This window comes from Pleuronectes platessa, chromosome 14 (genome assembly GCF_947347685.1).
Source record: "Pleuronectes platessa chromosome 14, fPlePla1.1, whole genome shotgun sequence".
Taxonomy (NCBI): Eukaryota; Metazoa; Chordata; class Actinopteri; order Pleuronectiformes; family Pleuronectidae; genus Pleuronectes; species Pleuronectes platessa.
The window spans coordinates 6,314,516-6,341,267 of record NC_070639.1 but is presented as its reverse complement, the minus strand read 5'-3'; the positions used below and the strand labels follow the sequence as shown (position 1 = coordinate 6,341,267).

At 41.9% G+C, this 26,752-nt stretch overlaps 1 protein-coding gene across 1 annotated transcript in view; it reads right to left on the bottom strand.

Moving 5' to 3' along the window:
• klf7b (Kruppel-like factor 7b) overlaps nt 1-26,752 on the bottom strand; it is a 63,692-nt gene that overhangs the window by 9,346 nt on the left and 27,594 nt on the right. The window contains exons 2-3 of the mRNA XM_053439614.1: nt 16,431-17,082; nt 5,805-5,928 (exon numbers count right to left, since the gene is read on the bottom strand). Coding sequence (XP_053295589.1) covers nt 5,805-5,928; nt 16,431-17,082 — 776 coding nt within the window. The remainder of the gene's footprint in view (nt 1-5,804; nt 5,929-16,430; nt 17,083-26,752) is intronic.

Sequence of the window (26,752 nt, the reverse complement as noted above, 5' to 3'; positions counted from 1 at the left end):
ATACCGGTTCAGGCACAGGGAGTTCAGTCATAGTCTTACTGCATAATGAAGTAAGACTATGCATGGAACCAGGCTATGTATGGAACCAGACATGCAAAGACAAACAGGGGCCAAATCCGGCTCGGTGACCGTCTAAATACAAGTAAAACACTTCCATGAATCACAGCCAGAGCTCCATCGCACTGCAGTCACTCCTCAGGCTCAGAGTAAAATACTACTGTTGAAACTAATTAGATATGTATTGTGAACACGGACTCTAATGCAGATGGGCTGGCAGCGCTGTCTGATGCTGGGCCATTTTACTCTGCAGCGACTGCACCTGGTAGGAGATAAGACATAAAAAACAGGTGCTGCTGACGCATAATATAAGACTCATTATGTCATGTCATGTCTTCATAATGAAGTATTTCTATTTAATTACACCACCGTGAAGACATTAGAGCCGAACACGCACAATAAGATTAATCATGAATGATATGACTAAAGAAGAGGCAAAACAAAATGTGGAGGGGATAAATTAGAAATTCAACTCGCCAGAGGCTTTATTCATTATTAATTAGCAGAGGCTACTCTTTGTGTTTGTGAGTGTGTGTGCGTTTAGACAGGCTGTTGTTGTATCCAGATAAAAGCAGACGGAGCCCAAACACTCGGAGGGACAATAGAAAGTTTGTCAGAATGCAGTAGAATCCGCTGCCTCTCTCCTGCTTTCCATGTGATTCATTCTCTTAATGTCGCTCTTTAGATCCATTAAAAAGTTCAGTGTGTAGGATTTAGTCACATCTAATGATAAAGCTGCATATTCCACCTGAACAGACCTCACAAACCTCCAAACGTGAAAGAGAACCAGTGGTAGCCTTTAGTAGTCATAAAAACTCTATGTGAATATAAAGGGTCCATTCTAAGCTGAAGAAACCAACAATTCGTACAATTTAGGTAAAACACTCTAGTGAAAACATCCCTAGGATTATTTAACATAAAACTTCTGCCAATAGATCCCTTTCACCTAGATCGTACACACTGGACCATTAAATTGCACTGACAAGAGTATGGATTCCCAGCCTGAGCCCTAGGGGATGGGTCGCTCAGGCTAGGTTCGGATTGTTTTGTTATAAATGATAAAAACATCGGGTCCGGGTTGGGCTCGGTTTGGTTTCTCCTGTGCTACGATATGCTAAATTTCGCAAATTCAACATGGTGAGCGTACAGCTGAACTTTGCACTGTTGTCTGGAGCCGAGTGTTTCCCCTCAGCTCTCAGCTGGCCATGTGGTTCCTGCACGTTCACCAATCTGTGTGTGTGTGTGTGTGTGTGTGTGTGTGTGTGTGTTGCTGGACAGATGGCCATGCCAGTTACTGTGTCACTGTTGGAGGGCGGAGCAGCCAGACCAGCTGGTACCGCCCCCCCGTCTCCAACCCACCGCCCAATTCCCACTAAACACACACACACACACACTCCTCCTTCCCGTTCTCCTCCGCCTCTTCTCCTCTAAACTCTCCCTTTTCCTCTTCACTTCTTTTTTTGTCCTTCTCCTCCTTCCAGCTCCATGGAAACATCAGGGGGTCCCCGCTTGATTAGGCAGGATTAATGACAGACTGGTGTGCGTGTCTGTGTGTGTGTGAATGTGTGTGTGTGTGTTTCCCCAAGAGAAATACTGTCAGATTGAACAGTCTATCTAATGTTAACCTCTCATGGTTGCCACTTTTTTGCCATTCTCATGTTAATATTTGTTGAACTCCTCCCACCACAGATGTGTGTACGTGTGTTTGTGCTATTGTAAAAAATTGTTTTCTGGTTGTGTTAAGCACACTTCCATCTACCTTTTTTTTAATTGTATGATTTTGATCTTAAGTAAAAACGTGTTCTTCTCGGCTCAGGTAGAAAGCTTGGCAGAGAAAGAAAAATAAATAAATACATTTAAATAAATATTATATAATTACATATATATAAGTTAGATAAAGAATCCACATCTTTGGGTGTAAAGTCGTCCGCTTTTTAAAGATTTGAATCCGAGCTAACACATTGTATGAATCAGTGAAAGAAACTGAAACAAAGCCCATGTAGCTTGACTTTAAAATAAGTTGTACAGTCCATTGACATCAGGTAAGTGTGGCCGCAGTATGGAGGGCCAGTCGTGCTTAGTCAATCTCAGTTGTCAATAAGGACATTTCACTTTTATGGCATCAAATAACTTCAGAAACATAAACACCCAAACAATCTTTGGGAAAAAAAAACATTCAACATGTAATTCAATATTTTTAGTATGGCCAATGTCCCCATTCACTTACATCGAGCGGGCAGGGGGGTTTATGAGCCACCAGGGGGCCACTTTTAGGGAGCTGTCATGTCATCCATCTTTTTACACACTGGTTTACTGATACAGAAATGTCTGTCACCCAAAATAACTTATCTCACTCTCATGCAGTCTTTGAAGTTGATGTCAGTGATGTTTATTCAAGTGTGTTGTTGCTACATCTGAGCGTTTAAATTTTTGTGTGAGTCAATATGACTTTGGATCTAAATGTGCTTCCATTCTCTGTACTGGCGTGTCGTGTTTTTACATACTGTGCATATAAACGTGTGTGTCTGTGTGAGTGTGTGTATGTGCCTGTGTGTGTGCCTTTGTGTGTGCCAGAAAGGAGCTAATACAGTCCCAGCTCTCAGCCAGGATTAGAAGCTTCCAGCAGGTTTCTGGAGGGTTTAATGTCTAAAACCCAAACTAGAGGGAACCTACAACAGCCAATTACACTGTCTCTAGGGCAAAAGTGTTCATGTGTGTGGTTCAGATAGGTAGTGCAGGAACACACACACACAGACACACACACACACTAACAGTGTATATTAAAGTGAAGCTGGCATCTGGTGCCACTCAATTAGCTGCGACCAGTCTGCCAATAGCCAGAATCCTTTTAACTGCCAGTACAGGGGAATGAGTAAGCAGGCTTGCGCGCACACACACACACACACACACACGCACACACACGACACACACAAAGACACACACACACCTTGAGGACAAAACACTGTGCAGACAGAGACAATGTGATTGTCTCCAGACTCACTGGCCTTTGTCCACAGGGAGATAAAGTTTGAAAGACACAACGTCTCATCCTCTATCTACCTTGGTTTTCCACCCAGATCACAACTAGAGCATTTTTCCTGATACATAACAACTATGTTTGTATATACACAGCCACACCAGTGCAGTCTATATATATATATACATATATATATGTATATATATATATAGAGAGAGAGAGAGAGAGAGAGAGAGTCAGATTCACATGGTCGCTGATGCCCAACTATGTATTTTGACAGTATTGGAGGCATTTTTAATGATGCTATGAGAACATCTCTAGTTAAAACTACATCAAACCTGAATCAGTGCGAAATACTCCGACAAAAATCGTCCACCACTGATCAGCTAACGGGACTTTAAAGCTTTAAATCAGGGGTTCCCACACTTTGTAGGCTTGTCAGCTACTTTTGAAATGACCAGCTCAACATGATCGACCGTTTTTTTTCTTCATGTTGGTATCCACCGCCCCGGCCCCCACCCTAAGCGACACATCGCTGTTGAGGCGCACTGACAGCAGTCAGCCCCGGTCGACGGTCGCAACACCGTCCATGTCGGGGGGTGCGTGGCGGTGGCGGTAAAAGAAACGAGGGGTTACATAGCTGGAGATTGAATGTCTGCAGGGGTACGGGACTGTAGACGGAACTCGTAAGTCTGGTTTTAAGGCGATCTACCCACACAACCTTTGTGACCGACCGGTAGATCGCGACCGACGAATTGGGCACCCCTGCTTTAAATGTTTCCATATGTGAACAGAAACATTTGCCTCCCACATAATGTCAATGCAGTCAAAACCAAGTTCTTTTAAAGATAATAACTTTCCTTATCATTAAATTGACTTCCTACATAATGACCTAGAGTCTGGATTTTAATCATCCAGACAGACTCTCCTGAACCCTCCTGTTTGGGGTATTTCAAAAAGCTCCTAGGTCTCTTCTATACTTCACAATGAGCCATTTGTCTTTAAACTGTTTATTCAATGGATTTGATTCCTGCATAAGAAAAGAGATGTGAAATGTGTTGTAGATAATTGCGTCTGTGAATGCCACGTGAGCTGCATGTTGAGCCAGGCTGAATGTAAAATGTTTTTTTATTTATCATCTGTCAAAGTCTCTCTGTGACTCCCTGCTGTGTTGGATGTAGCTCCACACAATGCACCAAGGCATTTTTTTTGTAGGAATTTTTTGTTGTTGTTATCCTGTGGTACTGTTGCCGATTGTTGTTTATTAGCGATCTGATGGGAAACAAGGAAGAGTTATTCAAAGAAAAGCCGGTCTGTTGTTGTTTTATCATTTTGATCATTAATTATCTGTGGGGAATTTTTGTCACTGGAAATGTTCACTGTGTCAGATTAGGCGATTACAAAGTCATATATTTCTTCCTTTGTCGCAGCTGGGAGATACAAGAGATCGTTTTAAACAATGTAATCTACACTACCCACATACTTCCATGCATCAATGACGTTGGCCTGGCTGTTCAGCAATACGTCCATTAGAGGGCAGGCCAGAGTCGAGTCTCTGACAACAACAAACATGTCAACGATGGAGGAGATTGTGAAATCGTTCCTCTTAAGGAAAAGCCAAAAGCAATTTTTGGTGCCTGTGCAGGGGCGAAGTAAACTCATGTACACATCTGTAGTTTCAATTCGTCCGCAGAGTCTCTCCTCAAAAGGTTTTGTTGTTGCTAAGATTTGTGTGTCATGATTGTCTCGCTTAAATCTTTGTCTGCACTGCCCCCCACGTTTTACGGTGGTACTGCTGCGTTACATCTTTTTCGTCTCTAGCCGAAAGTTTTTTGAAGATGTGCACAAGTATGTTGGCTCCATCCATTTCTATATGGTATCTCACGTTGAGCACAAATCGGTGGTGGAAGCCAGGTGGGCACTGGCCCCAGATGAAATCGAGATTGGCTCCCGAAGTGCCCCTGTTCTGTCAGAATTTGGTCACTTACTTGCCATCAACAATTAGTGAAATTTGTTAAGAGATCCTTATTTCTAAGCTTGTTCGAATATCATAATGTGCTTTTGCATGGGACAATTTTCTAAATATATTCAATGATGTGTTGCTGTGCTCAAAGTTAAAGACTCAAAGCAAACTCAAATGAAGGAATGACCCCAATCTTACTGAATCATGAATTGTGCATGGATGTTTGACATATAATTGACCCCTCTGTGCAATTTTTGGACCCTTTATTGAGGAAAAAACTAGCTCCACCGATGACATTAATGAGCTCAACATGTCCCCTTGGGCTTTGGGAAGTTTCGATCATCATCATTCACACTTTTCAAAGATTTTTAAGAATATGAAATGATTCAATTGAATGAAACAATCAATTTAACGTGTCGTTTTTTCTCCAGACGTTCTGACTCTTAATAGAAGAAAGAGAACAGGTGCTCTCATAACATTAATGACTGAGCCAGCATGTACGACATCAGACACCAAGCAGGTGAATGGATTCAGCTGCCAATATTTTTATATTGAGACATGTGCTTCTCCAGCTGTATCAAAATGTCTCTTGGAAATCGTGGTAGTCCTAATGTAGATGAAAAAAACCTGTCTATATGACATTGGTGTATTTGACATGACGGCAACTCAGGCTTGTTTGGTTCTGCACATTGGGAGTTTAAAAGCTCCCAGTTTAAGGCTTGTCCTTCACACACAAAGGGCGTCAGTGTCCTGCAAATATCAAAACGCGTGTTTGTCATTGGCTTTGTCGCCTGCGTGTGTGTTTACCTGTCGCAGTGGTTGCACTTGAATGGCTTCGCTCCGGTGTGTTTGCGGTAGTGTCGTGTCAATTCATCACTGCGGGCAAAACGCCACTCGCAGCCCTCCCATGAGCACTTGTAGGGCTTCTCACCTGAGAGAGAGAGAGAGAGAGAGAGAGAGAGAGAGAGAGAGAGAGAGAGAGAGAGAGAGAGAGAGAGAGGGAGAGAGAGAGACGTCACGTTTTATTAAAATTTCTACATCTAATTTCACACCTCCAAACTACAGCTGTTCACTAATATAGGTTAGCACCCCCTGGCTCTTTTCAAACCCACACACGCGCGCACAAACACACGCACGCACGCAGCCCAGGGGCCGGGCAGACAGATCAGTTTTAACACAACAGCCATTTCAATGAGCCAATACACTCAATTAACTGTAAATGAAGTCTTTCAGCTCTGCGCCGTGTTAATTCATAATCCTAAATTCACCCTGAAATGGATCTCATTTTGTTCACCTCCATCACCGACCCCCTCCTCCCCCGCCCACACACACACAGACACACACATACACACACTTTCTCGCTTTCTCACACACAATGTACGCACATACGCACACACCCTGAGGTGGTGGGATCTGAAATGTAAATGAAGTTTCATCCCCCAGTTCACCAGATGGGAGAAGAGATGGTCTATTGTTCTCAGCCTGTAGTTATCTCTCTGAGATAGAAAGCCTTCCAGCTGTGTGTGTGTGTGTGTGTGTGTGTCTTTTAGTTAGAGGGGTGTGTGAGCAGCCTGTCTTCAGATGGGACTTGATGATGTCTGACTGTGTAAATGCCTGTATGGGAGTGTGTTTCTCTGTAGCCTCTTTTATAGAGCGAACCAGCCACACTGCTGTTAAGAAGACTCCTCGTTACGCCGCCTGAGCTTGTTTACATTGAACAAAAGAAGTTGGCTTGAAGCCGCCGCAGTGTGTGATATCAGATAGCACGCTGCTGCTGAGGAATCAGAGGTGTGACGTGTAACACAAGTACATTGGCGTCCGTCCCGCAGACCTGGCTTTACACAGACGTCGATCTGGCTCTGTTGCGACTTCCACTGCTGGTCACAAACATGGAACAACAATGTCTCACCATCCCATGTTTTAAACAGAACACGACTTGGAATAAAGGTAAAGTAGTTTGGTCTCGAACAGGCTTTTTGAAAAAGGCTTGTGTGTGTAAGGTCAGCAGAGGAAACTGTAAATTTGACCTTCCATTAAATCATACAGCACCCAAAAAATAATACTATACTACTTTGATCATCAATAAGTTGACGAGTAGGTATAAGAATTTGGGCGAAAACAATTCATCTAAATAACATCCTGAATAACATGGAGTGACATTGAACCTTGTAGTCATCAAGTTCTTTAAATACCTCATAGTAAAGTTATTTGAATTAATTCAAATTATTTACTGGATCTATAACAGAAGAGCGATACAATACAATCTCTGGATTATATATTTATATATTTAATATACTGCAATAAAAGCAGTTTTTAATGCACATCTATGATTGTGCACCTATTTACTGTGTTGTGTGTTGAAGCAGAGGGTCTGGTACTGAGTTTATAAAGAGACTGCACTGATGTGGCTGTGTTGCTAAATGCACCAGTCAGAAGCTGATACATAGTCCAGTTTGACAGCTTATCAAAAACATGACACAGCAACATATATCACACATTTTTCCACTCAGGAAAGTTGTTATAGCTCCAATCATTTACTGTCTTTACACTCACTTTAGCTTCAGATCAATCCGATGACTTTAAACCCGCTCTACCCAGATGAAGGCTACAAGCAGAAATGTGTTTGTTTGAAGATAACATTCTTTACAATCGAAGTAAAAGTAATGTTCTGTCAGAGTTGTGGCCTCTTCAGACTTTTTCCCTTCACAATGCACCTTGAAAGTAACTGAAATTCTACAAATACCCCCTACTTCACTGTGACAAATTAATCTAACAGGAATATGACCTCGTTGCAAAAGTTGAGCCTGGTTTCTTCCCTTTTTCTGAATAAACACAGCAGAGATCTCATTTAGATGAAAATGGATTTTTGCACAGGATACTACAATGATAACCAAAGAGTTATTTGTTTTTATATTGTGCTCATATTCAGGTTCATAATTTTGATTAGTGTTAATACTTGAAAAGGTTTACATGCTCCTATGGTCAGAAAACACTGTCCATTGCTGCAGCTCCTCCTTTCAGCCACTGTCTGAAACACTTGGTTTAAGCTCCGGTCTCCTAAGAACTTTAAAGAGGTAGCGTTTGAACTGCTGATGAGGCGTTTCAAGAGTATTTTCTGTGGAGGAGAGGAGCTCCCTTTGCAGAACTTTTACATGCACAAAAAAACCTGATATCATCCTAAAAGAAAAAAAAACTGATGTTATATCTCCTCTAAGTAATTTAATTTTTTTAATATTCAAAATATTTAAAGAGGAAAAAGTAGCCATACCTGATTCCGACCTCTAGCATGGGCCACTCAGTTGTGTGTGTGTGTGTGTGTGTGTGTGTGTGTGTGTGTGTGTGTGTGTGTGTGTGTGTGTGTGTGTGTGTGTGTGTGAATTGGGGGATTGCAACAATAATTGGGATCTTAATGACTCTTAATGGGGACTAATACTGCAGCTTACAGTCATTTAACCAGATGTCCCGGCAGCCCCTTCACTCCTATCACAGCACACCCCAGTCTGTGTAGGAGCAGACACACACACATGCATGCGGTCACACACACACACACACAGATCAAAGTTAAACTAATGTGATAACAAAGTCCTTCCCAACATGGAGGAACCATATCAGGATGTAACAAAAAAGCATTTGTTCACAGGTGTGTCAGTTATTAGGGAACATTTGAATTTGAACAATGAAAAGGATTTTCTCTGCCAAGGTCCTCATAATCTCCTGCTGCATTCTTCATATGCGACAGGCAAACTCTGGAAATCATCCGTAGAATTGTCTAGACTTTGTAGACTTTTCGTGTAAAAAAAAAGCGTGTTTATCCACAAACAGTACAACAACAAATCTGAAAATGTGTCCATCTCTTGGGGAATTTATTATTTATTAACAGTTAGCGCAGCTGAAATGACTGACATGATTTGACAGTTTTGTGCCTTGGTTATAATTGAAAAGTGAAAGTAAGATAAGTTGAAAATAGCAGAGTTGAACAACTAATGAAGTGAAGTAATTTCTGCTGCATTTTAAGTAGGTCTTTTCAGATTGTTTGATGCACTAGCTGAAGGGTGAAACTTCATTTTTGGAAATTTCCTGATAAATGCACAACATGTCATATCAACAGATGCAGCATCCTACTTTCACTTTCATTGTTTTTCTCTCTGTTCACCCATAAATCCCCAGTCACACCACAGTGAAACATTTCTCCATCACACGCCAACAGGACGACTGAACATGGGTTTCTGAACTTTAATTTAGTCATTATGCCGGAAGAAGCTGTCCAGCAGAACATGGGAAACACCTTCACAGGTGCAGCTCTGAGAGCAAGGTGATGCAACGACAAGTAAAAGATGATGTGCTGCAGCAACATCCAGCTGTGAATTATGCCCTCTTCCCCTGTATTTCCCCCCTGGTTCCTGCGTCTCTTTGAACGGAGTCATCTTTCATCAGCAGACACAGAATGTCTGCTGGGTGACACGCTCGTTCTGGGACTAAATGAATTCCACATCACGGGCTCTGCTCTCCAGGATTTGCATATTCAAATCCTCCAGTCAAATCTCTTGCAGTTGGTTGCTGGTTTCCACAACAGGGATTTGGGTTTTGTTTCTGTCTCTGTGTATTATTTGGAAACAGACCATCTTCTTCCTGCCCGTCTACAGTTCCTGATCTGTGTGTGGATGAGACTGTATTGGACAGATGAAGGAGGATTCCAGGGTTTAGGAAAGTGAAGCCAAACCTCTTCCTGTTTTGAGTTATTCAGTTTTTTATTTTACATTCCACCTTTCACAGGTATTATTTGCATGTGTCTAGATATTTGAAGGTCAGTTGGTTCGGAAAACTACATGTTTAAACATTTAAAATAAATAAAATGATATTTACATGCATTTTTTCATTTGCATGTGTTTTGAATCTCAATGAAAATTTGCACTAGTGAGCTCACACACTCGTCGTCGGCTCCCCATCTCTGCTTGAGGCTGTATTAGCTGGTATCAGCATATCACATGGAAAACTCAAACACAATTGAGTTCTATTGCAGATAACATAAGTGTCAGGTTTTGACATAAAAGCATAACGGGCTGTTATAAAAGCTGAGAAGCTTGACTGTCAATTAGACGCATCAGCTGCAGTAACGAAGGCTTCGTATGGGCCGAGCAATAAATTAAAAGTGAGTGTCAGTTCAGGAAGACCCTGTTAATAAATGGCTGCTCCTTCAAATCAAACAGAACCAACTCAGGTGGTTCACACTCCAGGTGAAGCTGCCTCCCTTCGGAAGAAAATCACAGACTTGGTGGAAACCTTTATAACAAACTGTAGAGAGATTATCTACCAGCATGTGTAAGATCTCCCAGTATGAAATAGAGGAACCTGCAGTGTTCGGGAAGCTCCACAGTAAACAACACAATGTCAGTGTGACCACAACCAGGGGAAGGATGGATAGACGTTCAACAGATATAACTCGAGAAGCCAATATCAATGAACGAGAGTTCAACTTTGTTCCTCATTAGGCTTTAACGGGTAAAATTCAGGATATATCTCTATACATGTCATTTTACACTAACCTTCATTATGTTGACCAAATGAATGAATTTTTCCAGGGACGTTAGGTTTTTATCCCCATCTGTTGATTAGTTTGTTTGTTTGTTTATCAGCAGGATGACGCAAAAACCACAAAACAGAATTCCATCAAACTTGGTAGAAGGATGAGACATGAGCGAAAAAAGGAATGCATTCAGTTTTTGCTGGGATTTGGACAAAGGGGCACATCCAGGATGTATTTTTTTCTGTTTCTTTAACATTGATGGATAGGAGCCTTGGCACGGTTGTGCGCTCGTGCCTTTCTAATACACATCATTGAAATTATAACGGGAAGTTCCATATCTTTTTAAAGGCTCACAATCCTCTGGCACAGCTGTGTGTGAAATATGTGATTCTGCAACAGATTATTTGTGCTTTTTGTAAAGAGACAGAAATTATTCATGTTGGATGTTCAGGGTTAGTATCTTCATGTGTGTGAATCCTCCTATCCATGGCACAGAGTCCTCCGCCTGAATACTGGACCAACATTTTCAACATACAATAGCAAACCACTTGGCAGCTTATCCTGCGGGCCTGTTGGAGAAATACTACACTCTCAACCTGTGTGTGTGTGTGCGTGTGTATGTGTGTGTGTGATATGGGGTATGAGTGGGGGCCGCAGGTGCCAGACAGGCGGCCGTTTCACACCCGTCTTCTGTAATTGGCCAGAGCACCCCATCTTCCTTCAATAGGACCCCCCCCCCCCAAGCACACACACACATAGTGTTGGTGGAATGAAGCAAGGCCAGCTCGGGCCTGACGCCACGGCAACCATGACGCCAGCCAATTATAGCACGGCAAGGCAAGGATGCGTGATAAAGTCACCTAGCAACTGAGAGGGAGAGGGGGAGGTGGGGGTGGGTGAGTGAGTGAGAGAGAGAGAGAGAGAGAGAGAGAGAGAGAGAGAGAGAGAGAGAGAGAGAGAGAGAGAGAGAGAGATTAACAGACATGGACAATCCACCATCCACCAACCAATTATGGAAGAGTGTGATGCAGTTGCTTGGCAACCCAAACTGAATGAGCAAGAGTAGAGAGAGAGACAGAGAGAGCAGGTTGGAGGTTGGATTCAGTGTATGTAGAGTATAGAGGTATATATATATGTGTGTGTGTGTGTGTGTGTGTGTGTGTGTGTGTGTGTGTGTGTGTGCGTGTAGGTCTGGGGTTGCAGTGGGGTTTTTCCATGAGAAGCTTTGGTGGGTGGTGGAACCTACAGTATACGGAAAATGGTATCAGGTCAGAAGTTGAGGTCATAGAAACTCAAGACTGAACCTGAAATGACCCCTGAACTATACTTCTCATAATTAAACTTCACGTTATTTCTGAAATACCATACGTAAGAACAGTATAGCTTACATCCTAGAATGTGCATGAGGGAGAGATTCTGTTTGGTTAGATCCACAACAGAGTCTTTCTATCGGTTCCTCTCATGGTCTGTATAAAGAGATGAACAACACGTCTCCACTACTTCCAACTGTCTAGAAATCTAGTCAAAATGTCCCATATAGGAACAATGCCATCTTGCTTCACTGAAATCATTTGGAGCCAGAGTGCTCAGCAGCGATCAGGGGATGGAGCCCCTTCTTTCATGACGTTTCCCTTTTATAAAGCATCAAATAACTAATAAAAAACAAACTTACCAGAAACATGAATACTTAAACATGCTGTATATCAGTTTGATAAAAACTACCTGAGAAGACAAGAAACCATCTTTGAGAAAAATCTATTTGATGTCTACTTTTTAGTGTCCCATTGGCTAACATGAAGAAGATGGTGCCTATCGAGATGGAGACACTTTGCTGTCACATTGGGGGAGCTGCCTTTTTTATGGACAGCCTATGATTTTTAACCATATTCCACTGATTAACAGACAAAGACGCATAGCAATGTGCTCAACAAGGCAAGGAAGAAGCAGATAGATAGGCTCACTTTTAGCTAGCATCCACTGACATGGAGGAGCTAATGTTTATAACCTTTACTGTAGCCAATCACTAGGAGGCAGTCAAGATGCTTTGATGCTTTCACTTTTATGAGTGCACCTACACCAAAACTCAAATTTATCACAGTGGAGGAGTTTTGGTCTTGGATAGAAATAACTTAAATTGTTAACTGCACAACACTGCCACACATTTCCCTTAATTTGTACTAGAGGTGCTACGCTTCCATTTAACCCTGAACACGTCTCTGTTTAATTTAATTCCTATGAACTACAATCTAACATATAAACATCCAACTATTTTATCAGGTTTGTCTGCAGCTTTGGAAAAAGTTACCCACACACTGAGATCATGCACCGCCCAAAGATTTCATTAAGTGCAACTAATACTTTTAAAAAGACAATTTTATCCTCCATCCAAAACCGCTTATCATCTCTGCTATTCTGAGCCAAATAACTGGTTAGGTATATTCCGTTGGACTGCAGCTTGAATAACGAGGAGGATACAGCTATCTAATGTTTTTACAGATCCAACCGGATCCAAGAGATTGGAACACAGAACAGCCAGTGAGCCAGAAAACCCTGGCTCACACTCACAGGAGCTCTGCCTCGGGACTGTCTTAACTGAATTAATCTATGCATCTATTAATGTGACAACTCAACCCTAATTTAACATTTTCAAAAAGGGGAATAAACCTTGCAGCTCGGAGAGATTGTTTGGGTATGAAGAGAGGAATACAATCGCAGATGTAACAGAGAGCTGCAGCACATATTCATCGTACTCCTCACAGACTGCTCTTTAATGGTGTTTCTAATTGCCTCCGGTGTGCACGGTGTGACAGTGTAAGTGTATTGATGCTGTGCAGGATTTCTACAGCTGCTCCTCCCGGTGTCTACGCTACGTTAATCCCTCCCTACATGTATGTTCAATGATTTATGGTCATAATAACTCAAAAAGAGGATTAAGCTAATTAAACCACAGTACTGCGCTTGTAATGAACACATCGGGAGGGAATACACCGCCCCCACGTCTATACACCCAACCAACCACCCACGCACACACACACACACTGCAGTGTCTTCAGGGTGTCTATACTCCTTTTTCGAATGATTCGACTTTTAAAAGCTCACTGTGGGTTAGCATGACTCGACTGTGAAGATTGAAAGATACTGCAGCAAGCAGTCAGGCTACCAGAGAGCTAGCTCCTTCATTCTGGATTAGCTATAATAAAGCTACATCTGTATGCCCCCCCCGGCCACGGTAGGTGCTGCCCTAGAATGTAATGCTACACTTAAAGTCATGCAATGGTCACTGGGATCATATAATCCTGTAACACGCTGGATTAATGATGCCAAGGTTGCCAGTATTAATACAGTGGAGGTCTGCAGGGTATGTAGTGTAATCCCGGCGAACACAGAGGAAACTGCCGACAGTGGAAGATGACAACTTGAGGCCATGAACTCCTCCAGATGCTCTAAATATTGCTGTGGATAGAGCTAAAGTTGAATAATGCTAGCTTCAGGAGGTACAAGTGTGCACAGGCCTCATACTGCAGATCAATGATGGATTCAGCCTCAGGTACTTTATGGCTCAAATGTGTCTAATGCAGAAACTCAACTTGGAAAAATCCATCCAGCCATGCATTAGCCATTCTGCTTATCCTTAAGGGCCGTGGGGGGAGCTAATTCTAGCTGACATAGTAGTGAAAAACGGATAAATGGATTTGTAAGAGTTTGGAAAGCTCTGTTACACTGGCTCCGGTCACTTTAAAGTTGTGCTGTAGCTCTGAATTAGAACTATGAATATAAATTTACATTTACATTTCCGCAATATAAATGTTCATTTACATTTTCGAGTGTAAATTAAATTAAAAAGACTCTTGAGGTCATGTTAAGAGGGACAACAGACCCATCAATAATTTAAATGAGGGTCATCAAGCAATAAACCTGAACCCATCTTGAGCTGTATATGTGTCGACACAAAGATTTCTTTGTAGAAATTTAAACCATATTTCCACAGTCTACCTGCTGATTATCACAACAGATGATAAGGTGAGAAATAGCTGAAACCACATTAATACCTGAAACAATATTGTCCCTATAATGTATCTGAAAGTCTTGTTTTTCCTCTGGACTCATTTTCCCTATGGTTGGTTTAATGCAAACAATACAACAAAAACCTTTTTCAGCTGGGTCCTTAGACTTTCCTGTGGTAAAAATTTGGAGATTTTGTTTCCGTGTTTTTTAGCCATAAGTCATTCAGAATAATATCCATCCATTCTTCTCTGTTGCGCTATGGTTACGGGGGGCTTGAGCCAAGCCAAGCTGACATTGGGTAAGAGGCGGGGTACACCCTGGGCAGGTCGCCAGTGTATAGCAGGGCAGACGTAGAGAGACAAACCCCAGTCTGCATTTCTTTAGACTGCAGGAACTTAACCTAGACAGAACTGACGCGGACATGGGGAGTACTTGCAAACTCCACATACAATAGAAGGACCCTGGCTGGAATGGGATTCAAATCACGAACCCCCTTGCAGCGCACCCTTCAAATAATACGCCAGATTATTCTTTGCCATGACTGATGTAAGGTATCAGGCTGGGTTCAGGTTACTTAATGTTATTAAAGCTCAAGCTAATCATACATTCATTAAAATCTACCTTAGTCTTACACATCTTCACACAACGTCTTCATCAACACAAAGGCCGTCTCCACTTGCTCACACTGCAGAGAGCTCACAGCTACATTAGTCTGGTGTGTGTTCAGTCTGAGGGTCAGTGGTGGGGCAGCTGTGGTTAGCAGCTGAAGCAGCATGTCCGACCCAGCTGGACACGGCTGGATTCACAAGGTCATTTACTACCAGTCAAGTAATCATCAGGCCATTATTGAAGCAGGGCCTTTTGGTACAGAGCTGATGGGGAAATGAATAGAAGAAAAGAAGCCTTCTCTTTAAAAAGTTCTCAATCTTCAAAGATTATCAGATATATTGCAGAATGCTACAGAAGGTGAGTGATCTACGTGTGCTGGATCCTAATCAAACCAGGTTTAAGTGTATTATTCTGCATGTTGTTTAACACTGACTCCCAATATGTCTCCTAAACTCCAGAATAATAGGGGAACGCAGACTATGCAGTAGAAACACGAGTATCTGCTTTAATGCGAGTGAGTTAACAGTGCAGAAATTGCAGCCACTTCTATATATAGTCACCTATTTTTAGTCAAAGTCGCTGAAAATGTAGAGAAGTTGTATACATTTTAAGTCATCGGTTTTGATATGTGATGCCAAATGCGACCCGCAGACATCTGATCCATGGTATTTTCCCTGCTGCAACCTGTCAGAACTTTTCTTGATCAGGACATTAAACATGATCATCAGCAGTAAACCATATGATCAGTTAAAGGTCAAGTGATTCAATTAGACAACCTGAACCAACGCCTCGATCACCATATATTTATGCTGTGCAGCAGTGTTCTAAAACTGTGGGAACTGGGGTCCATTTCCATACAATCAAGTCGTGAGCGCAGAAGACAAATGAGAAGGGCGCTCAGAAAATGCATACCTAATCCAAGAGTAACGACTCATCTCGCCCAAAAAGGAAATGAAAGAAAAACTGAGAAGTCACTCTTTTATCTAGATTTGCTTCCAAATTTAATTGTTATTTCCTTGGGTCTTGCCCTGTCCTTCCACAAAACTTTTGGGAAATTGGTTCTGTAGTTTTGAGCGTACATGCATGGGTCATAAACATGATAATTGTTTTACTAGTGAATCAATAATCTCAATAACATAATTACAGCTGAGAGTCAGCACCATCACCTCACAATCACTGCTACATTTTATATCCAAAGAGCAGGAGTGCAGAGATGTCATGGTTCATAAAGTTAGTATCTTGATATAATGTACTTGTTCTAAGGGAAACAGTCGAGAATCTGTTGAAGGTCTTACCTGTGTGGGTCCTCTGATGTGCCTTTAGATGGGAGCTCTTGGTGTAAACCTTCCTGCAGCCATTAAACTGGCACCGGTGGACTCTCTTCTTGTTCTCTGGTACGTCTCCTCCCAGACTTCCTCCTCCTCCTTGCTCGCTGTCACTGACTGTCCCTCCCCTGCTTGGCGGGGACGGTAATGCCCGTGCTGCCACCAGCTTTGCAGCCCCTAATCCCACCTTCTTTGCCACAAATTTGAGTGTTAAGGTACCGTCTGCCGTCGCAGTCAGTGTTTGTGTGGGTTTGACGAGGTGGCGGCCAAGTTCTGGTGACGACGGCGGCGTTAGGGATGTAACGGCAGCACTAAGCTGTGCGGCGCTGACTCCTCCAAGGACTTCCTCCTTGGTCGTGAGGGTTTCAGTCCCTTCTTCTGCTTGGGTCTTGCTGGGGTTTGGTACATAGAGGATCTTGGCTGGGACCTTGGGGAGAGTTACAAGTAGTGGAGGCGGGCTGGGCTGCTCAGGCAGGTTGGGGAGAAGGGGGTCCATCAGGTCCTCATCGCTCTCACTGCCCTGCATGAACGCCGGTGTTAAGAGACAATCCAACTCCTCATCAAAGAGCTCTGAGAGTCGCTTAGGCTCCGTCTGTAGGTACCGCTCCAGCTCGAGACATGTCTGCAAGACAAGGATACAAACAAATGCAAGGTCAGACACAAATATACTCTACATCTGTCAACTAAGCATTTCTTACAACTCGCATCCTGGAGTGAGGATAACAGACCCGACCCTGACAGATCCCAACAAGTCGAACTGGGTTCGTACAAAAATGCCGAAATTATAATTAGGCTTGGGTCGGGTTCGCTCAAACACTCAAATAGTTCTCCTTCTTTCTCTGATGAAAAGGTATGGGAAAGACCTTTGTCGTGACTGAGAAACGCCAATGTTGACGGAGTTTGGACATTCACTGTGATCTCCAATCATGCCAAAGTCAAACACCTTGTACACACAACCATCCTGAGAGACTCTGCTGTTTTCTGAAAACCTTCTGCGACCTCCACCTTTGGTTCCCAGTGAGGATCGCCATTATTTTTGGCGCTTGTCAGGAATATGCGCATCTTCCCTCTTACAATCAATGATTTTCCTCAGACTTTTGAGAGAGCCTGTCTGCTCGTCTTTATTAAATTCAGACACACACTGTAGGCTATTTCTCTGCAGCTGTTCACCATGTCACCTGGCACGGGGCGGTCCTGAGAGAGGAGGGATTTAGTCGGTGACTGATTGCTGCTGCCCGCCTGAGCTCTCTGGAGCCCTGAACTGTGGAAGCCTTTCCTGTTTCCCTCTGCTCACCCAAACCAACCAGCCGTGGAAGTTATATCACAAGATAGAGGCAAGGAAGGAAGGAGAGCGAGATCATGAGGGAAAGAGAAGGAAGGGAGATAAGGAGAGAGAAGTAAGCAAGTGCTTCCATAACTGTTGATTCAACCTTTATATACCGACAACAGAGGAATCTTCTTTTTTTTTTAAATCACTACACACATCCAGCTTCTGGCAGCAGTACAGCCCCAGTGCATTTGTCCAGCGCCTTGCTCGAAGGTACCTGCCACTTTATTTCAAGGGATTCGAGGAGCAACCTTCCCATCACAAATCCATTTTCTAATCTCAAGCTCTTCTCCCTAGTATCTTTTGTCCCTATATCATCTCTTGAACTAAGGACTACATTTTTTAGGTCTACTTGGGATTTTTACCATTCTTTGGCGTCTACAACCTGCAACACTGGCTTTCATAGAAATCCCCTCTCTCCATCCCACAGGTACAATAACAGATGTTCAGCCTATAGAAGATCTATAAGATACAGAATGTTATGTTTTTGTGCATTTTTTTTACCCACATGCTTCATGTTCGACGTCACAAATGCACAGGGAAAATTATCTGGAATCAATAGTCTTCAACTCAAGCAATATACTGAAATAGTCTTGTGTTTGTGTTTTTCTGTTTGTTTCTGTCAGAGTCTCTGTTCTCCAAGTCCACAGCTGGAGAGTCGACTCAGCTCTTTCTCTAAGCTACCTGGCTCAGGCACCGTCCTCAATCGCGTCGTTACTCTGGCTCCTCACCCTGATCCCCTGATCCTGTCCTCCTCTGTCATAGGAGCAAGTTACAACTACTATACAAGAGGTTTTTTTCTCTTAGCTGCAGCTCATTGACTCGGTCCATTCAGACACGCCAGCACTGCAGCTTTACTCCGCTCAGCCTCAGTGACGAGACAAGACGAAACCAACACATTTAGTCTGAATATCTGTTGAGGGGCGATAAGCTGAACTTCCCTCTCCTCTTTCTTCTCCCTTTAAAAGAAATGCCCTTTTCCTTAGGATGCTCATATTTGCATATGCATTTAAATCAAATAGATTTCTTCGGGGGTTTACAATGCCTCATAAGGAAACTTGAAAACGATAAGCAACTATGTAAAGTAACAAAGATGACGCCCAGTAGCAGTGGAAGTCTTTTGTAAAGCTGATTCTACAGCCGAGGGGAAAAGCTTCTGGTTAGACTTATTCCAGACTGTTGCCGAGATTTGTTAGCGTTTGTGTTCCTTTCAGTAATTGCTGTGTGTAATATAATATCTAGCTGGGTATGCTGAGGGGGGCTATTATAGCTCTTTTTATAATTAGATCAGTCACTACTAATGCATCTGGAAACCAATGCTGGAGATTATCTGGGACTTCAACAACCCAACGCTTTGTTTTAGGTCGGTGGAGCTGCAGGGTTCTGAAAGGAGGAGTTACATCATTAAGTGATTAGTTATAACAATGGCCAGTTCCATCTTCTGTGAATTATCTAAAATATATTGAAATTAAATGATGTCTTAATGATTTGAATTTCAGGTATAGAAAGAAAAATGTGACTGTTTTGGATTCTTTTAATTACATTAAGATCTTTAAACCAATCACGAATCAGTCTCAGCTATCAATCATGATGATTCACCCCATTTCAATAGAATGAAATATCTAATTAAATTAAACATACAAAATGTATTTACTTGGAATTCGACTTTTTAGTTTGCTCCATGTCTCATCCACTAACAAAGTATTTAGCAAATAGCAATAATACTTTGGCTTGATGCTCGTAACTGTCTTTGTTTGCTTGTAGAAGATGGAAATGACATACTGACATAGAGCATATCCGACAACACACAATTCAAAAGAGCCTAGAGGAAAATCTGCCCTCACCTCGTCTGTTATTTGTATCGTTGCTTAGTCACAAGTGTATTTTTATCTCTACTCATGGGAATATTGACAAAAACTACAATCATACAACCGAGGATGGAAAAAAGAAAGAGGAAATTATTCATTATGTTATAGAGTCCTGGAAGGAAGAAGAAGGAAAATATTTTCAACAGGAATAAAAAGGATCTTTTCTGGTTCAAAATTGTTGCTGGAGATGATGCTTTTATTCTGAAGATTGGGGCTGTTGCTGCTCACAGGACACGGAAAATATGTCTAAAACTAAGGAATGTTTTCCAAGAAAACCGCAAATAAGATATTTTCCTCCATTCCATCCTCTCCAGTGCTTTGTGGAATTATATCACAACGAGTATTATTGCTCTCTGTTACAGTAAATAGAAACTCTGGTAGTTATTTCTTAAGGCGTACTGTACCATTGTTTGCACTTGGACTAGAAATCAAAAATAGAAAGGTCTGTGTCTCCTGGCGGGGGCTGGACTGATGCTGAGGATTGTGGGCGGGGAGGACAGAGGGTAGAGGGAGCCCAGGGCTCTGGAAAAGGAGCGAGCGGCAATCAAACCCACGGCCGGCAGTGAACGCACCGTCTCTGACATCACACGACCTTCTCCTTCATCTGTTTCTCCTGCCGACCATGAATATCAGGTAACAATGACATGTAGAGCCTGCAGCGTGTGTGTGTGTGTCAGTGGCTGCTGGCGAGCATCTCAGACTGATAGCATGTGTAGGGCTCACCTCCTGTTCCCCTGCTCAGTCCCACACCATATGGAGAAAGGTCACATCGGATAACACACACACACACACACACACACACACACACACACACACACTAACACACACACACACACACACACACACAGTGGAGTGACCAGGAACACTTCATTTTTCTCATGGAAGCTGTTTTGTGACTGTTTGAGCAATTCAACACTTGGACGGACACGAAAACATGAAATCATTCCAATTGAATCATCAAATCATCACTAGATAACACTGAGCTGAAAAAAATCTGCTTCACTGACAAATAGTTCAAATGTACAAGACTGTAAACAAAACAATTGCAATACGAAATATCCAATTAGAAAGCTTCAAACTCTGTTGCTGTGACAAGAGATGTTCCAATTTCACTTTCTCATCGGTCAACACTGAGTAACAACGAAAACAACCACTCATATATCATATTCTAACAGCTGTATGCTACTATTCCAATACAGAAGTGACAGTAATTATCATTGTTGTGCGACCCTGGCTCTTTTTCAACCCTTTGAAAAACAAATACACAAATCAATAAGTACATCTAGGAATACACAACAATGACTTCCTTTAAATAGCTGTGAAGTGAAGTTTTGCAATCTATAATAAATAGAGCCTCCTACACTGCACGAATATTTCATGACTGAATTATATAATAGTGTCCGAGGTCAGGGCAAAAGCAAATACAGGGTCACTGCTGAAATCATCATATCTCACTTTGTAGAAAAGCTCCATATGTCTAAAGCAATTCTGCACTTTGTTTACTAGTAAAATCAATAGTATTTCTGTGCGACAAGTTTGTGGACATATGTGAAGTGAGCTAAAAAGAAAAAACAATGTAAAAACTCCATCTTTTCCTCCTTTATCCCCTGCTCCCTCAATAATTGTTATTTCCCCCCTTTATGTTTTGAGTGTTTGATTTAATGTCTCCTCTAAAATAGCCACCCATGACGTGCAGGTTCTGTGTGTGTCCGTGTGTGTGTTCTCAGCCCGCTGAGGTCCATTAATAATGAATGCAGAGAGCAGAGGGCTCTGGATGGAAGCGCAAAGAGCTTTCGACAGACAAAGGATCATTGAGGACAAAGCTACGCAAACAGATTGAAGTGGATTCAGCAGGAGATGCTCCGTCTGTGTTTACACACACACAGTAATGGGACTATTCCCAGCACAGGAGAATGGTGAAATTAAGCCATTTACGTGATTCTGTTAAGTGACACTTCCTATAATGATGTGCTTCACGTGTGGTTTCTGCCATATAAACAAGTGACCGAGCAACATCTGGCACATGAACGGCTTTCCTGTTATGAGATTTCAGATTCTACAAATTCAAGAAGTGATTTGGAGCTGTAGGAAATACACCAGGTGTGTGAATGGGGAATCCAGGTTTTGTCAAAGAGAAGCAGCCCCTTAACTCTGAATGGTTTCATTTCGACCTCAGCTCAAATCAAAAACAGATTTTTGTGCACATCATAGGCAAATTGAAGTTGGAAATCAGGAGCAATGTCAAAGTCTTATCCAGGCTCAAAAAAGACCACAGCAAACATCTGTCACACACACAGGTGTAGCCTACTAAAGTGAAATGACTCCTCGAGATTGGTGATGAACAAAATATCCATCCCTTAGCCACTTTATCCCTCCAGGGTCACACGGAGGCTGCATCATGGATGCCACTGTAGGCCTACCACACGGCCAACATGGACCTGTTCAGCCCTGGTATTAAAATCCATCTTGAGGGGTCCGATCTCAAGTGAACAGCATTAAAATAATCTGTCTCACATCTGATATTACATTGTGTTCTGAATGTGTCCCCAGTGACCACTAGGATCTAACATCCAGTCCCTATATGCAAATAATCATACATGTCAATTCTGTCCGTGAAGAACACAATCTGGTTTACAGACGTGTACGATGTTGCTGTGTGGGTGTTTGACTGCTGCCTCTAAACAAAACATATCATTGCAAAGATATTATCTGAGCTTCATGACAATCAAAACACAGAAGTCTCATTAAAACTCTTTACTCCCACACAAAGGTCTAAATATAGAGACGATTCAGACAAAAGTGACTTCCAGTATTATCTCACCTGCTACAGTGTCAATCACATAAAATACTTCTTTGCTCATGATATTTTTTTTAGCTTCTTTCGTTCTCTGAAGATTAAGACATCGGTATAACAACAGACGGATGAAGCAGCGGCAGCTCAGGGAGTGAGAAACGAGGTGAACATGTGAGCGTCAGGTACAGTGAGAAGAAGACGACGGCTGTTTCATCAATGACTTCCTCAATAAATTGGTTAATAATCCCAGTGTTGATACAGTAAGTCTACAAAGGTCAGTCTGAAATAATCGACACTGGTGGAAAAATGAGTCTCCATTCAGCAAAACCGTCTGGATCTTGTTTTATCTTTCATGCTCATCAATTTTAAATATAGAATCCATGTTGACATCAACAGTCACAGCATCACAATCACTGACAGCATGCAATTCCTGTCTTAAACAAATCCCCAGTTATATGAACCAGTTCTTCCGTCAGACATGTCCAATGCCTCATAAACAGCATGCATGCCCACATGCAGCGTGGGTAAGGTACAGAGCCCGGGGCGAAGCTTATACTGATTATGAGGGAGTAAAGATTTCAGATACCTATATCAGTTGATATATAGTGTATATATAGGCCTTTGGAAAACATGGCAATGATTCCTAAGCAGGGGTGTTTCAAGATTATTCGGGGCCCCAGGCAAAACTCCAAATAAACAACATGATACAAAACAGAAAACTCATGACGGAGCCTTGTTAAGGGGGTTCAGACAGTGTTGATACACAGGCAATCATAGGATTCAAAGGAGAGTCTAAAAAAAATGTGGATTGGCCAATCTAGAGGGCTCTCTCTTAGCTCAGGGGCCGCAGGCAGTTGCCTGCTTTTCAGACCCTGTTATCAAACCCTTATGACAAAGAAATGTAATTCTGGCTTGATATTTTACATTTATCCATTCATTAAAACAAATTCAACGAAATATAAAGAACTTTAATCAAGAAAATCAAAAAAGAAATCGGGTAAAATGAAAAAATTAAAGCTTTTATATCGACAATCAATAGATGAAATAATACTTCTGTTAAAGACTCATATTTGCAGATATTATCGGCCAACAGATATAAATTTGTCAGGCTCGAGTATTTAAGAGATGATTTTAGTGTTTGCTTATGATATCTCTTCCTCTCAAATGTCATGTGGCTTCAAATCTCAATCCTCAAAAACACATATGACACAAACAGAAATGGTCTGAAGGTCATGAATAGTGTAGGCTCCCATTTCCTCTTGATGACAGCATTAAACCACTACTCCACTGTGAGGATATAATGAATCAGTTTATCCTCTCACCGGTGCACCTTGTGAACATCTCTTCTCCTCCAGTTCAATCCCTGTAGTTTGTTCCTGTCTCTCTTTATCTCTGTGTTTATTTTCAATCCACATAATTCATCTTTTTGCTTCAAATCATGTTTTTTTTTTCTTTGCTTTCTCGTACAAATAGGCCCTAATTAAAGTGCTTGGGCGTCCATAAACTGCTCTTTGAAGCTCCACCTCTTGATGGACCTCGCTCTCTCTGTGCAGCAAGCTCTGATGGCTAATTAACCACTCGAAAGAAAAGGCAAAAAGAGGCTCTCTACTCAGCTAATTCGCTGATGTAGCTGTGTACATGTGTGTGTGTGTGTGTGTGTGTTTGTAAGTGTGAGAAGAGCATAATGACTTTTAACTGATGTGTGTGAATATATAATGCCTTATGCTCGAGTGTGTACAATATCAAACGGGTGCCACTGGCGGCGAGCTGCTTCTTTCATGTGTGAGCGAGCGTCGGCGCTGCAGAGTGAGTGTGCGCTTTGTTAGAGACTGAAGTGCGGTTTGTGCGAAGCTGCGTGTGAAGATGCTGGAGACGTTTGAGTCCCTGCAGCAGAGTCGACTGGATCTGGAGTCACAACGGTTCATCCTGCCATCGGATCAAAAGGGCTCAAACCTGGATGCACGTGGTGTCAAACTCACCAAATCATTTAAAATCAAATTTAAATGATAGGTTCTTTAAACTAAACACATTAAAAGTCAAAAGAAATGTGTCTGTCTGTGATGCTTTAAAATTCACATGATAATGATGATGAATAGAGAATGTTCGGAGAGAGAGTAAATTATTTAATTGTCATAAAACATCGTCCTAAAGGGTGTCAAATCAAGATCTGCGTATTATCCCCTGAAGATACTAAAACAACAGTAATATGTTTAGCTGTTTCTATTGGTAGTTCTTTACGGTTCACTTTAGATCTGTTTCCTTCTATCTTTCCATTCTCAGTTTGAAAAGCAGGCAGCACTGACATTACATTACATCATTATCCTTCCTCCAAAATGACTGAAAAAATGTGTTTTGTTTGTGCAGCGAAGTAACATCTTTTACATAAAAACTGCACCATCTCATCTCTGGGATGTTCAGCTACCTTCTCTGGTTGAAGGTTTGAGACTCAGTAAAACCAGCGTCTGAGCAGCTGCTTAGATAAATCCAAGGAAACTCTGTGATGTGGAGTAAAAGGGAACTGGTGGACTGAGCTCATCAGAACCAAACAGACCAACTGAAGCTCAGTGTCTTAAGCGTTCAGCTCCGATGCATCTTTTTCTGATCTGCAGTCAGATTGCTCAGCGATTCAGATTCACATGGAGAGAAAATCCCTTCAGCTTCACTGTTTTTGTAGGGAAACATGTAAATGATAAATCCTGGATTAGTTCATATGGAATCTGAGCATCTTGTTATTCGCTGACTTCAGATTGAACTTGTGAGGTTGCAATTTTGACACAGGAAGTGGAGCAACACAACACACATGCGAGTCAGAGCTGCATTCATCCATTATCCATACCGCTCATACTTCGAGGGTCACAGGGGGGTTGACTGGTGCCCGACTGATGCCGGGTGAGAAGTCCATCTCAGGGCCAACACACAAGCAACCATTTACACTCACATTCACACCTACAATTTAGATTCTCCAATCCCTACCCCAATGTTCATGTTTTTTGACTCTGTGAGGAAGCTAAGGAGCCGAGAGTAAACCAGACACGAAGAGACAACTCCTCACTGAAGACATCAGCCTAACTGGGAGTTGAACAAAGAACCATTTTGCTGTGCCGCCCACTGTCACAACCCTTTTTTTGTTAATAAAAACTGTCAATGTCTCGTTCTGGTTTTGGAAATGGATGCAATATTTGTTGTTTTGTGCATTTCTCTTCATCGTAAGGAACAATGGATTGGTCATCTCGATTATTATTAATGATATTAATCTATTAGTAGTACTCAGTTTATATGTTTAATTTTGATTTTTGCTGCCTAACTTCCTTCACTATGTTGATCATTTGTCACATGTGGTTATTGTTTATTATTGTGGTTTTATGGATCTGAAAAATGTTAATCCAGATTTATTTATATTCTCTATTTTACACAAACACAAATTATAGTTAGTAGAATACATTCCTGTGAAGATCCTCTCACAGATTGTATCTGCTCACAATACCTTTCCTCTAATAAAGACAAAAAACTAAGCTCAAAACAACATCGAATGCAAAAACAGCACTGAATAATAATCCAGCTGAGTATTGGCAAGTTTGCCTCCTAACACACACACACACACACAGACACACACACACACACACACACACATACACACACATAGAATCACAAAACAGCAACAAGCCGTCAGTCCTGAATGAGTGTCACAGCTGTGACAAAGGAGCTGACACAACACAACGCTGCTACAGTGACAGAGCTGACACTGTGTTGGTGTGAACACCTGTGTGCACTGTCAGTTCGCTCTGGTATCCTCTCGTCCTGCCTTTAATTGAAAAAGCAGCACGACAAAAGAAAATCCTGCCGAGGTCTGATTTGAAAAGCAGGAGGAGGCTCTAATAAACGTGGTTTACGAGAGACGAGACCCGACGGAGGAACGAGATCAGACCGAGTTGTCTGAGAGAATGTGAGTCTGGAAACAAGCAAGCAAGGCCCAGGCTGCAAAATCAAATTCTGATCTTTACAAATAAAACTTTGATTTACATTAAACTGATTAATAGATCTCTCTGAGGCTCTTACTGCATTTAATTGGATCTTGGAGATGATTTATTCCTGAAGTAAAGCTGGATTTATGTGATGGTTATCATTAAGATGCGAACTAAACTAGTGACTTGTTAATAATAACTAAAAGCTTTTCTTTTTTAATGAAGACTAGCGAGAGACAGAGACAATTTTAACTGTCCAGAGCCAATTAGACAGTTCTCTGCTTAGACATTAGAAGAGAGCTCAGGAGAGCTAGAGACAAAGTAAAGATGAGAGGATTGAG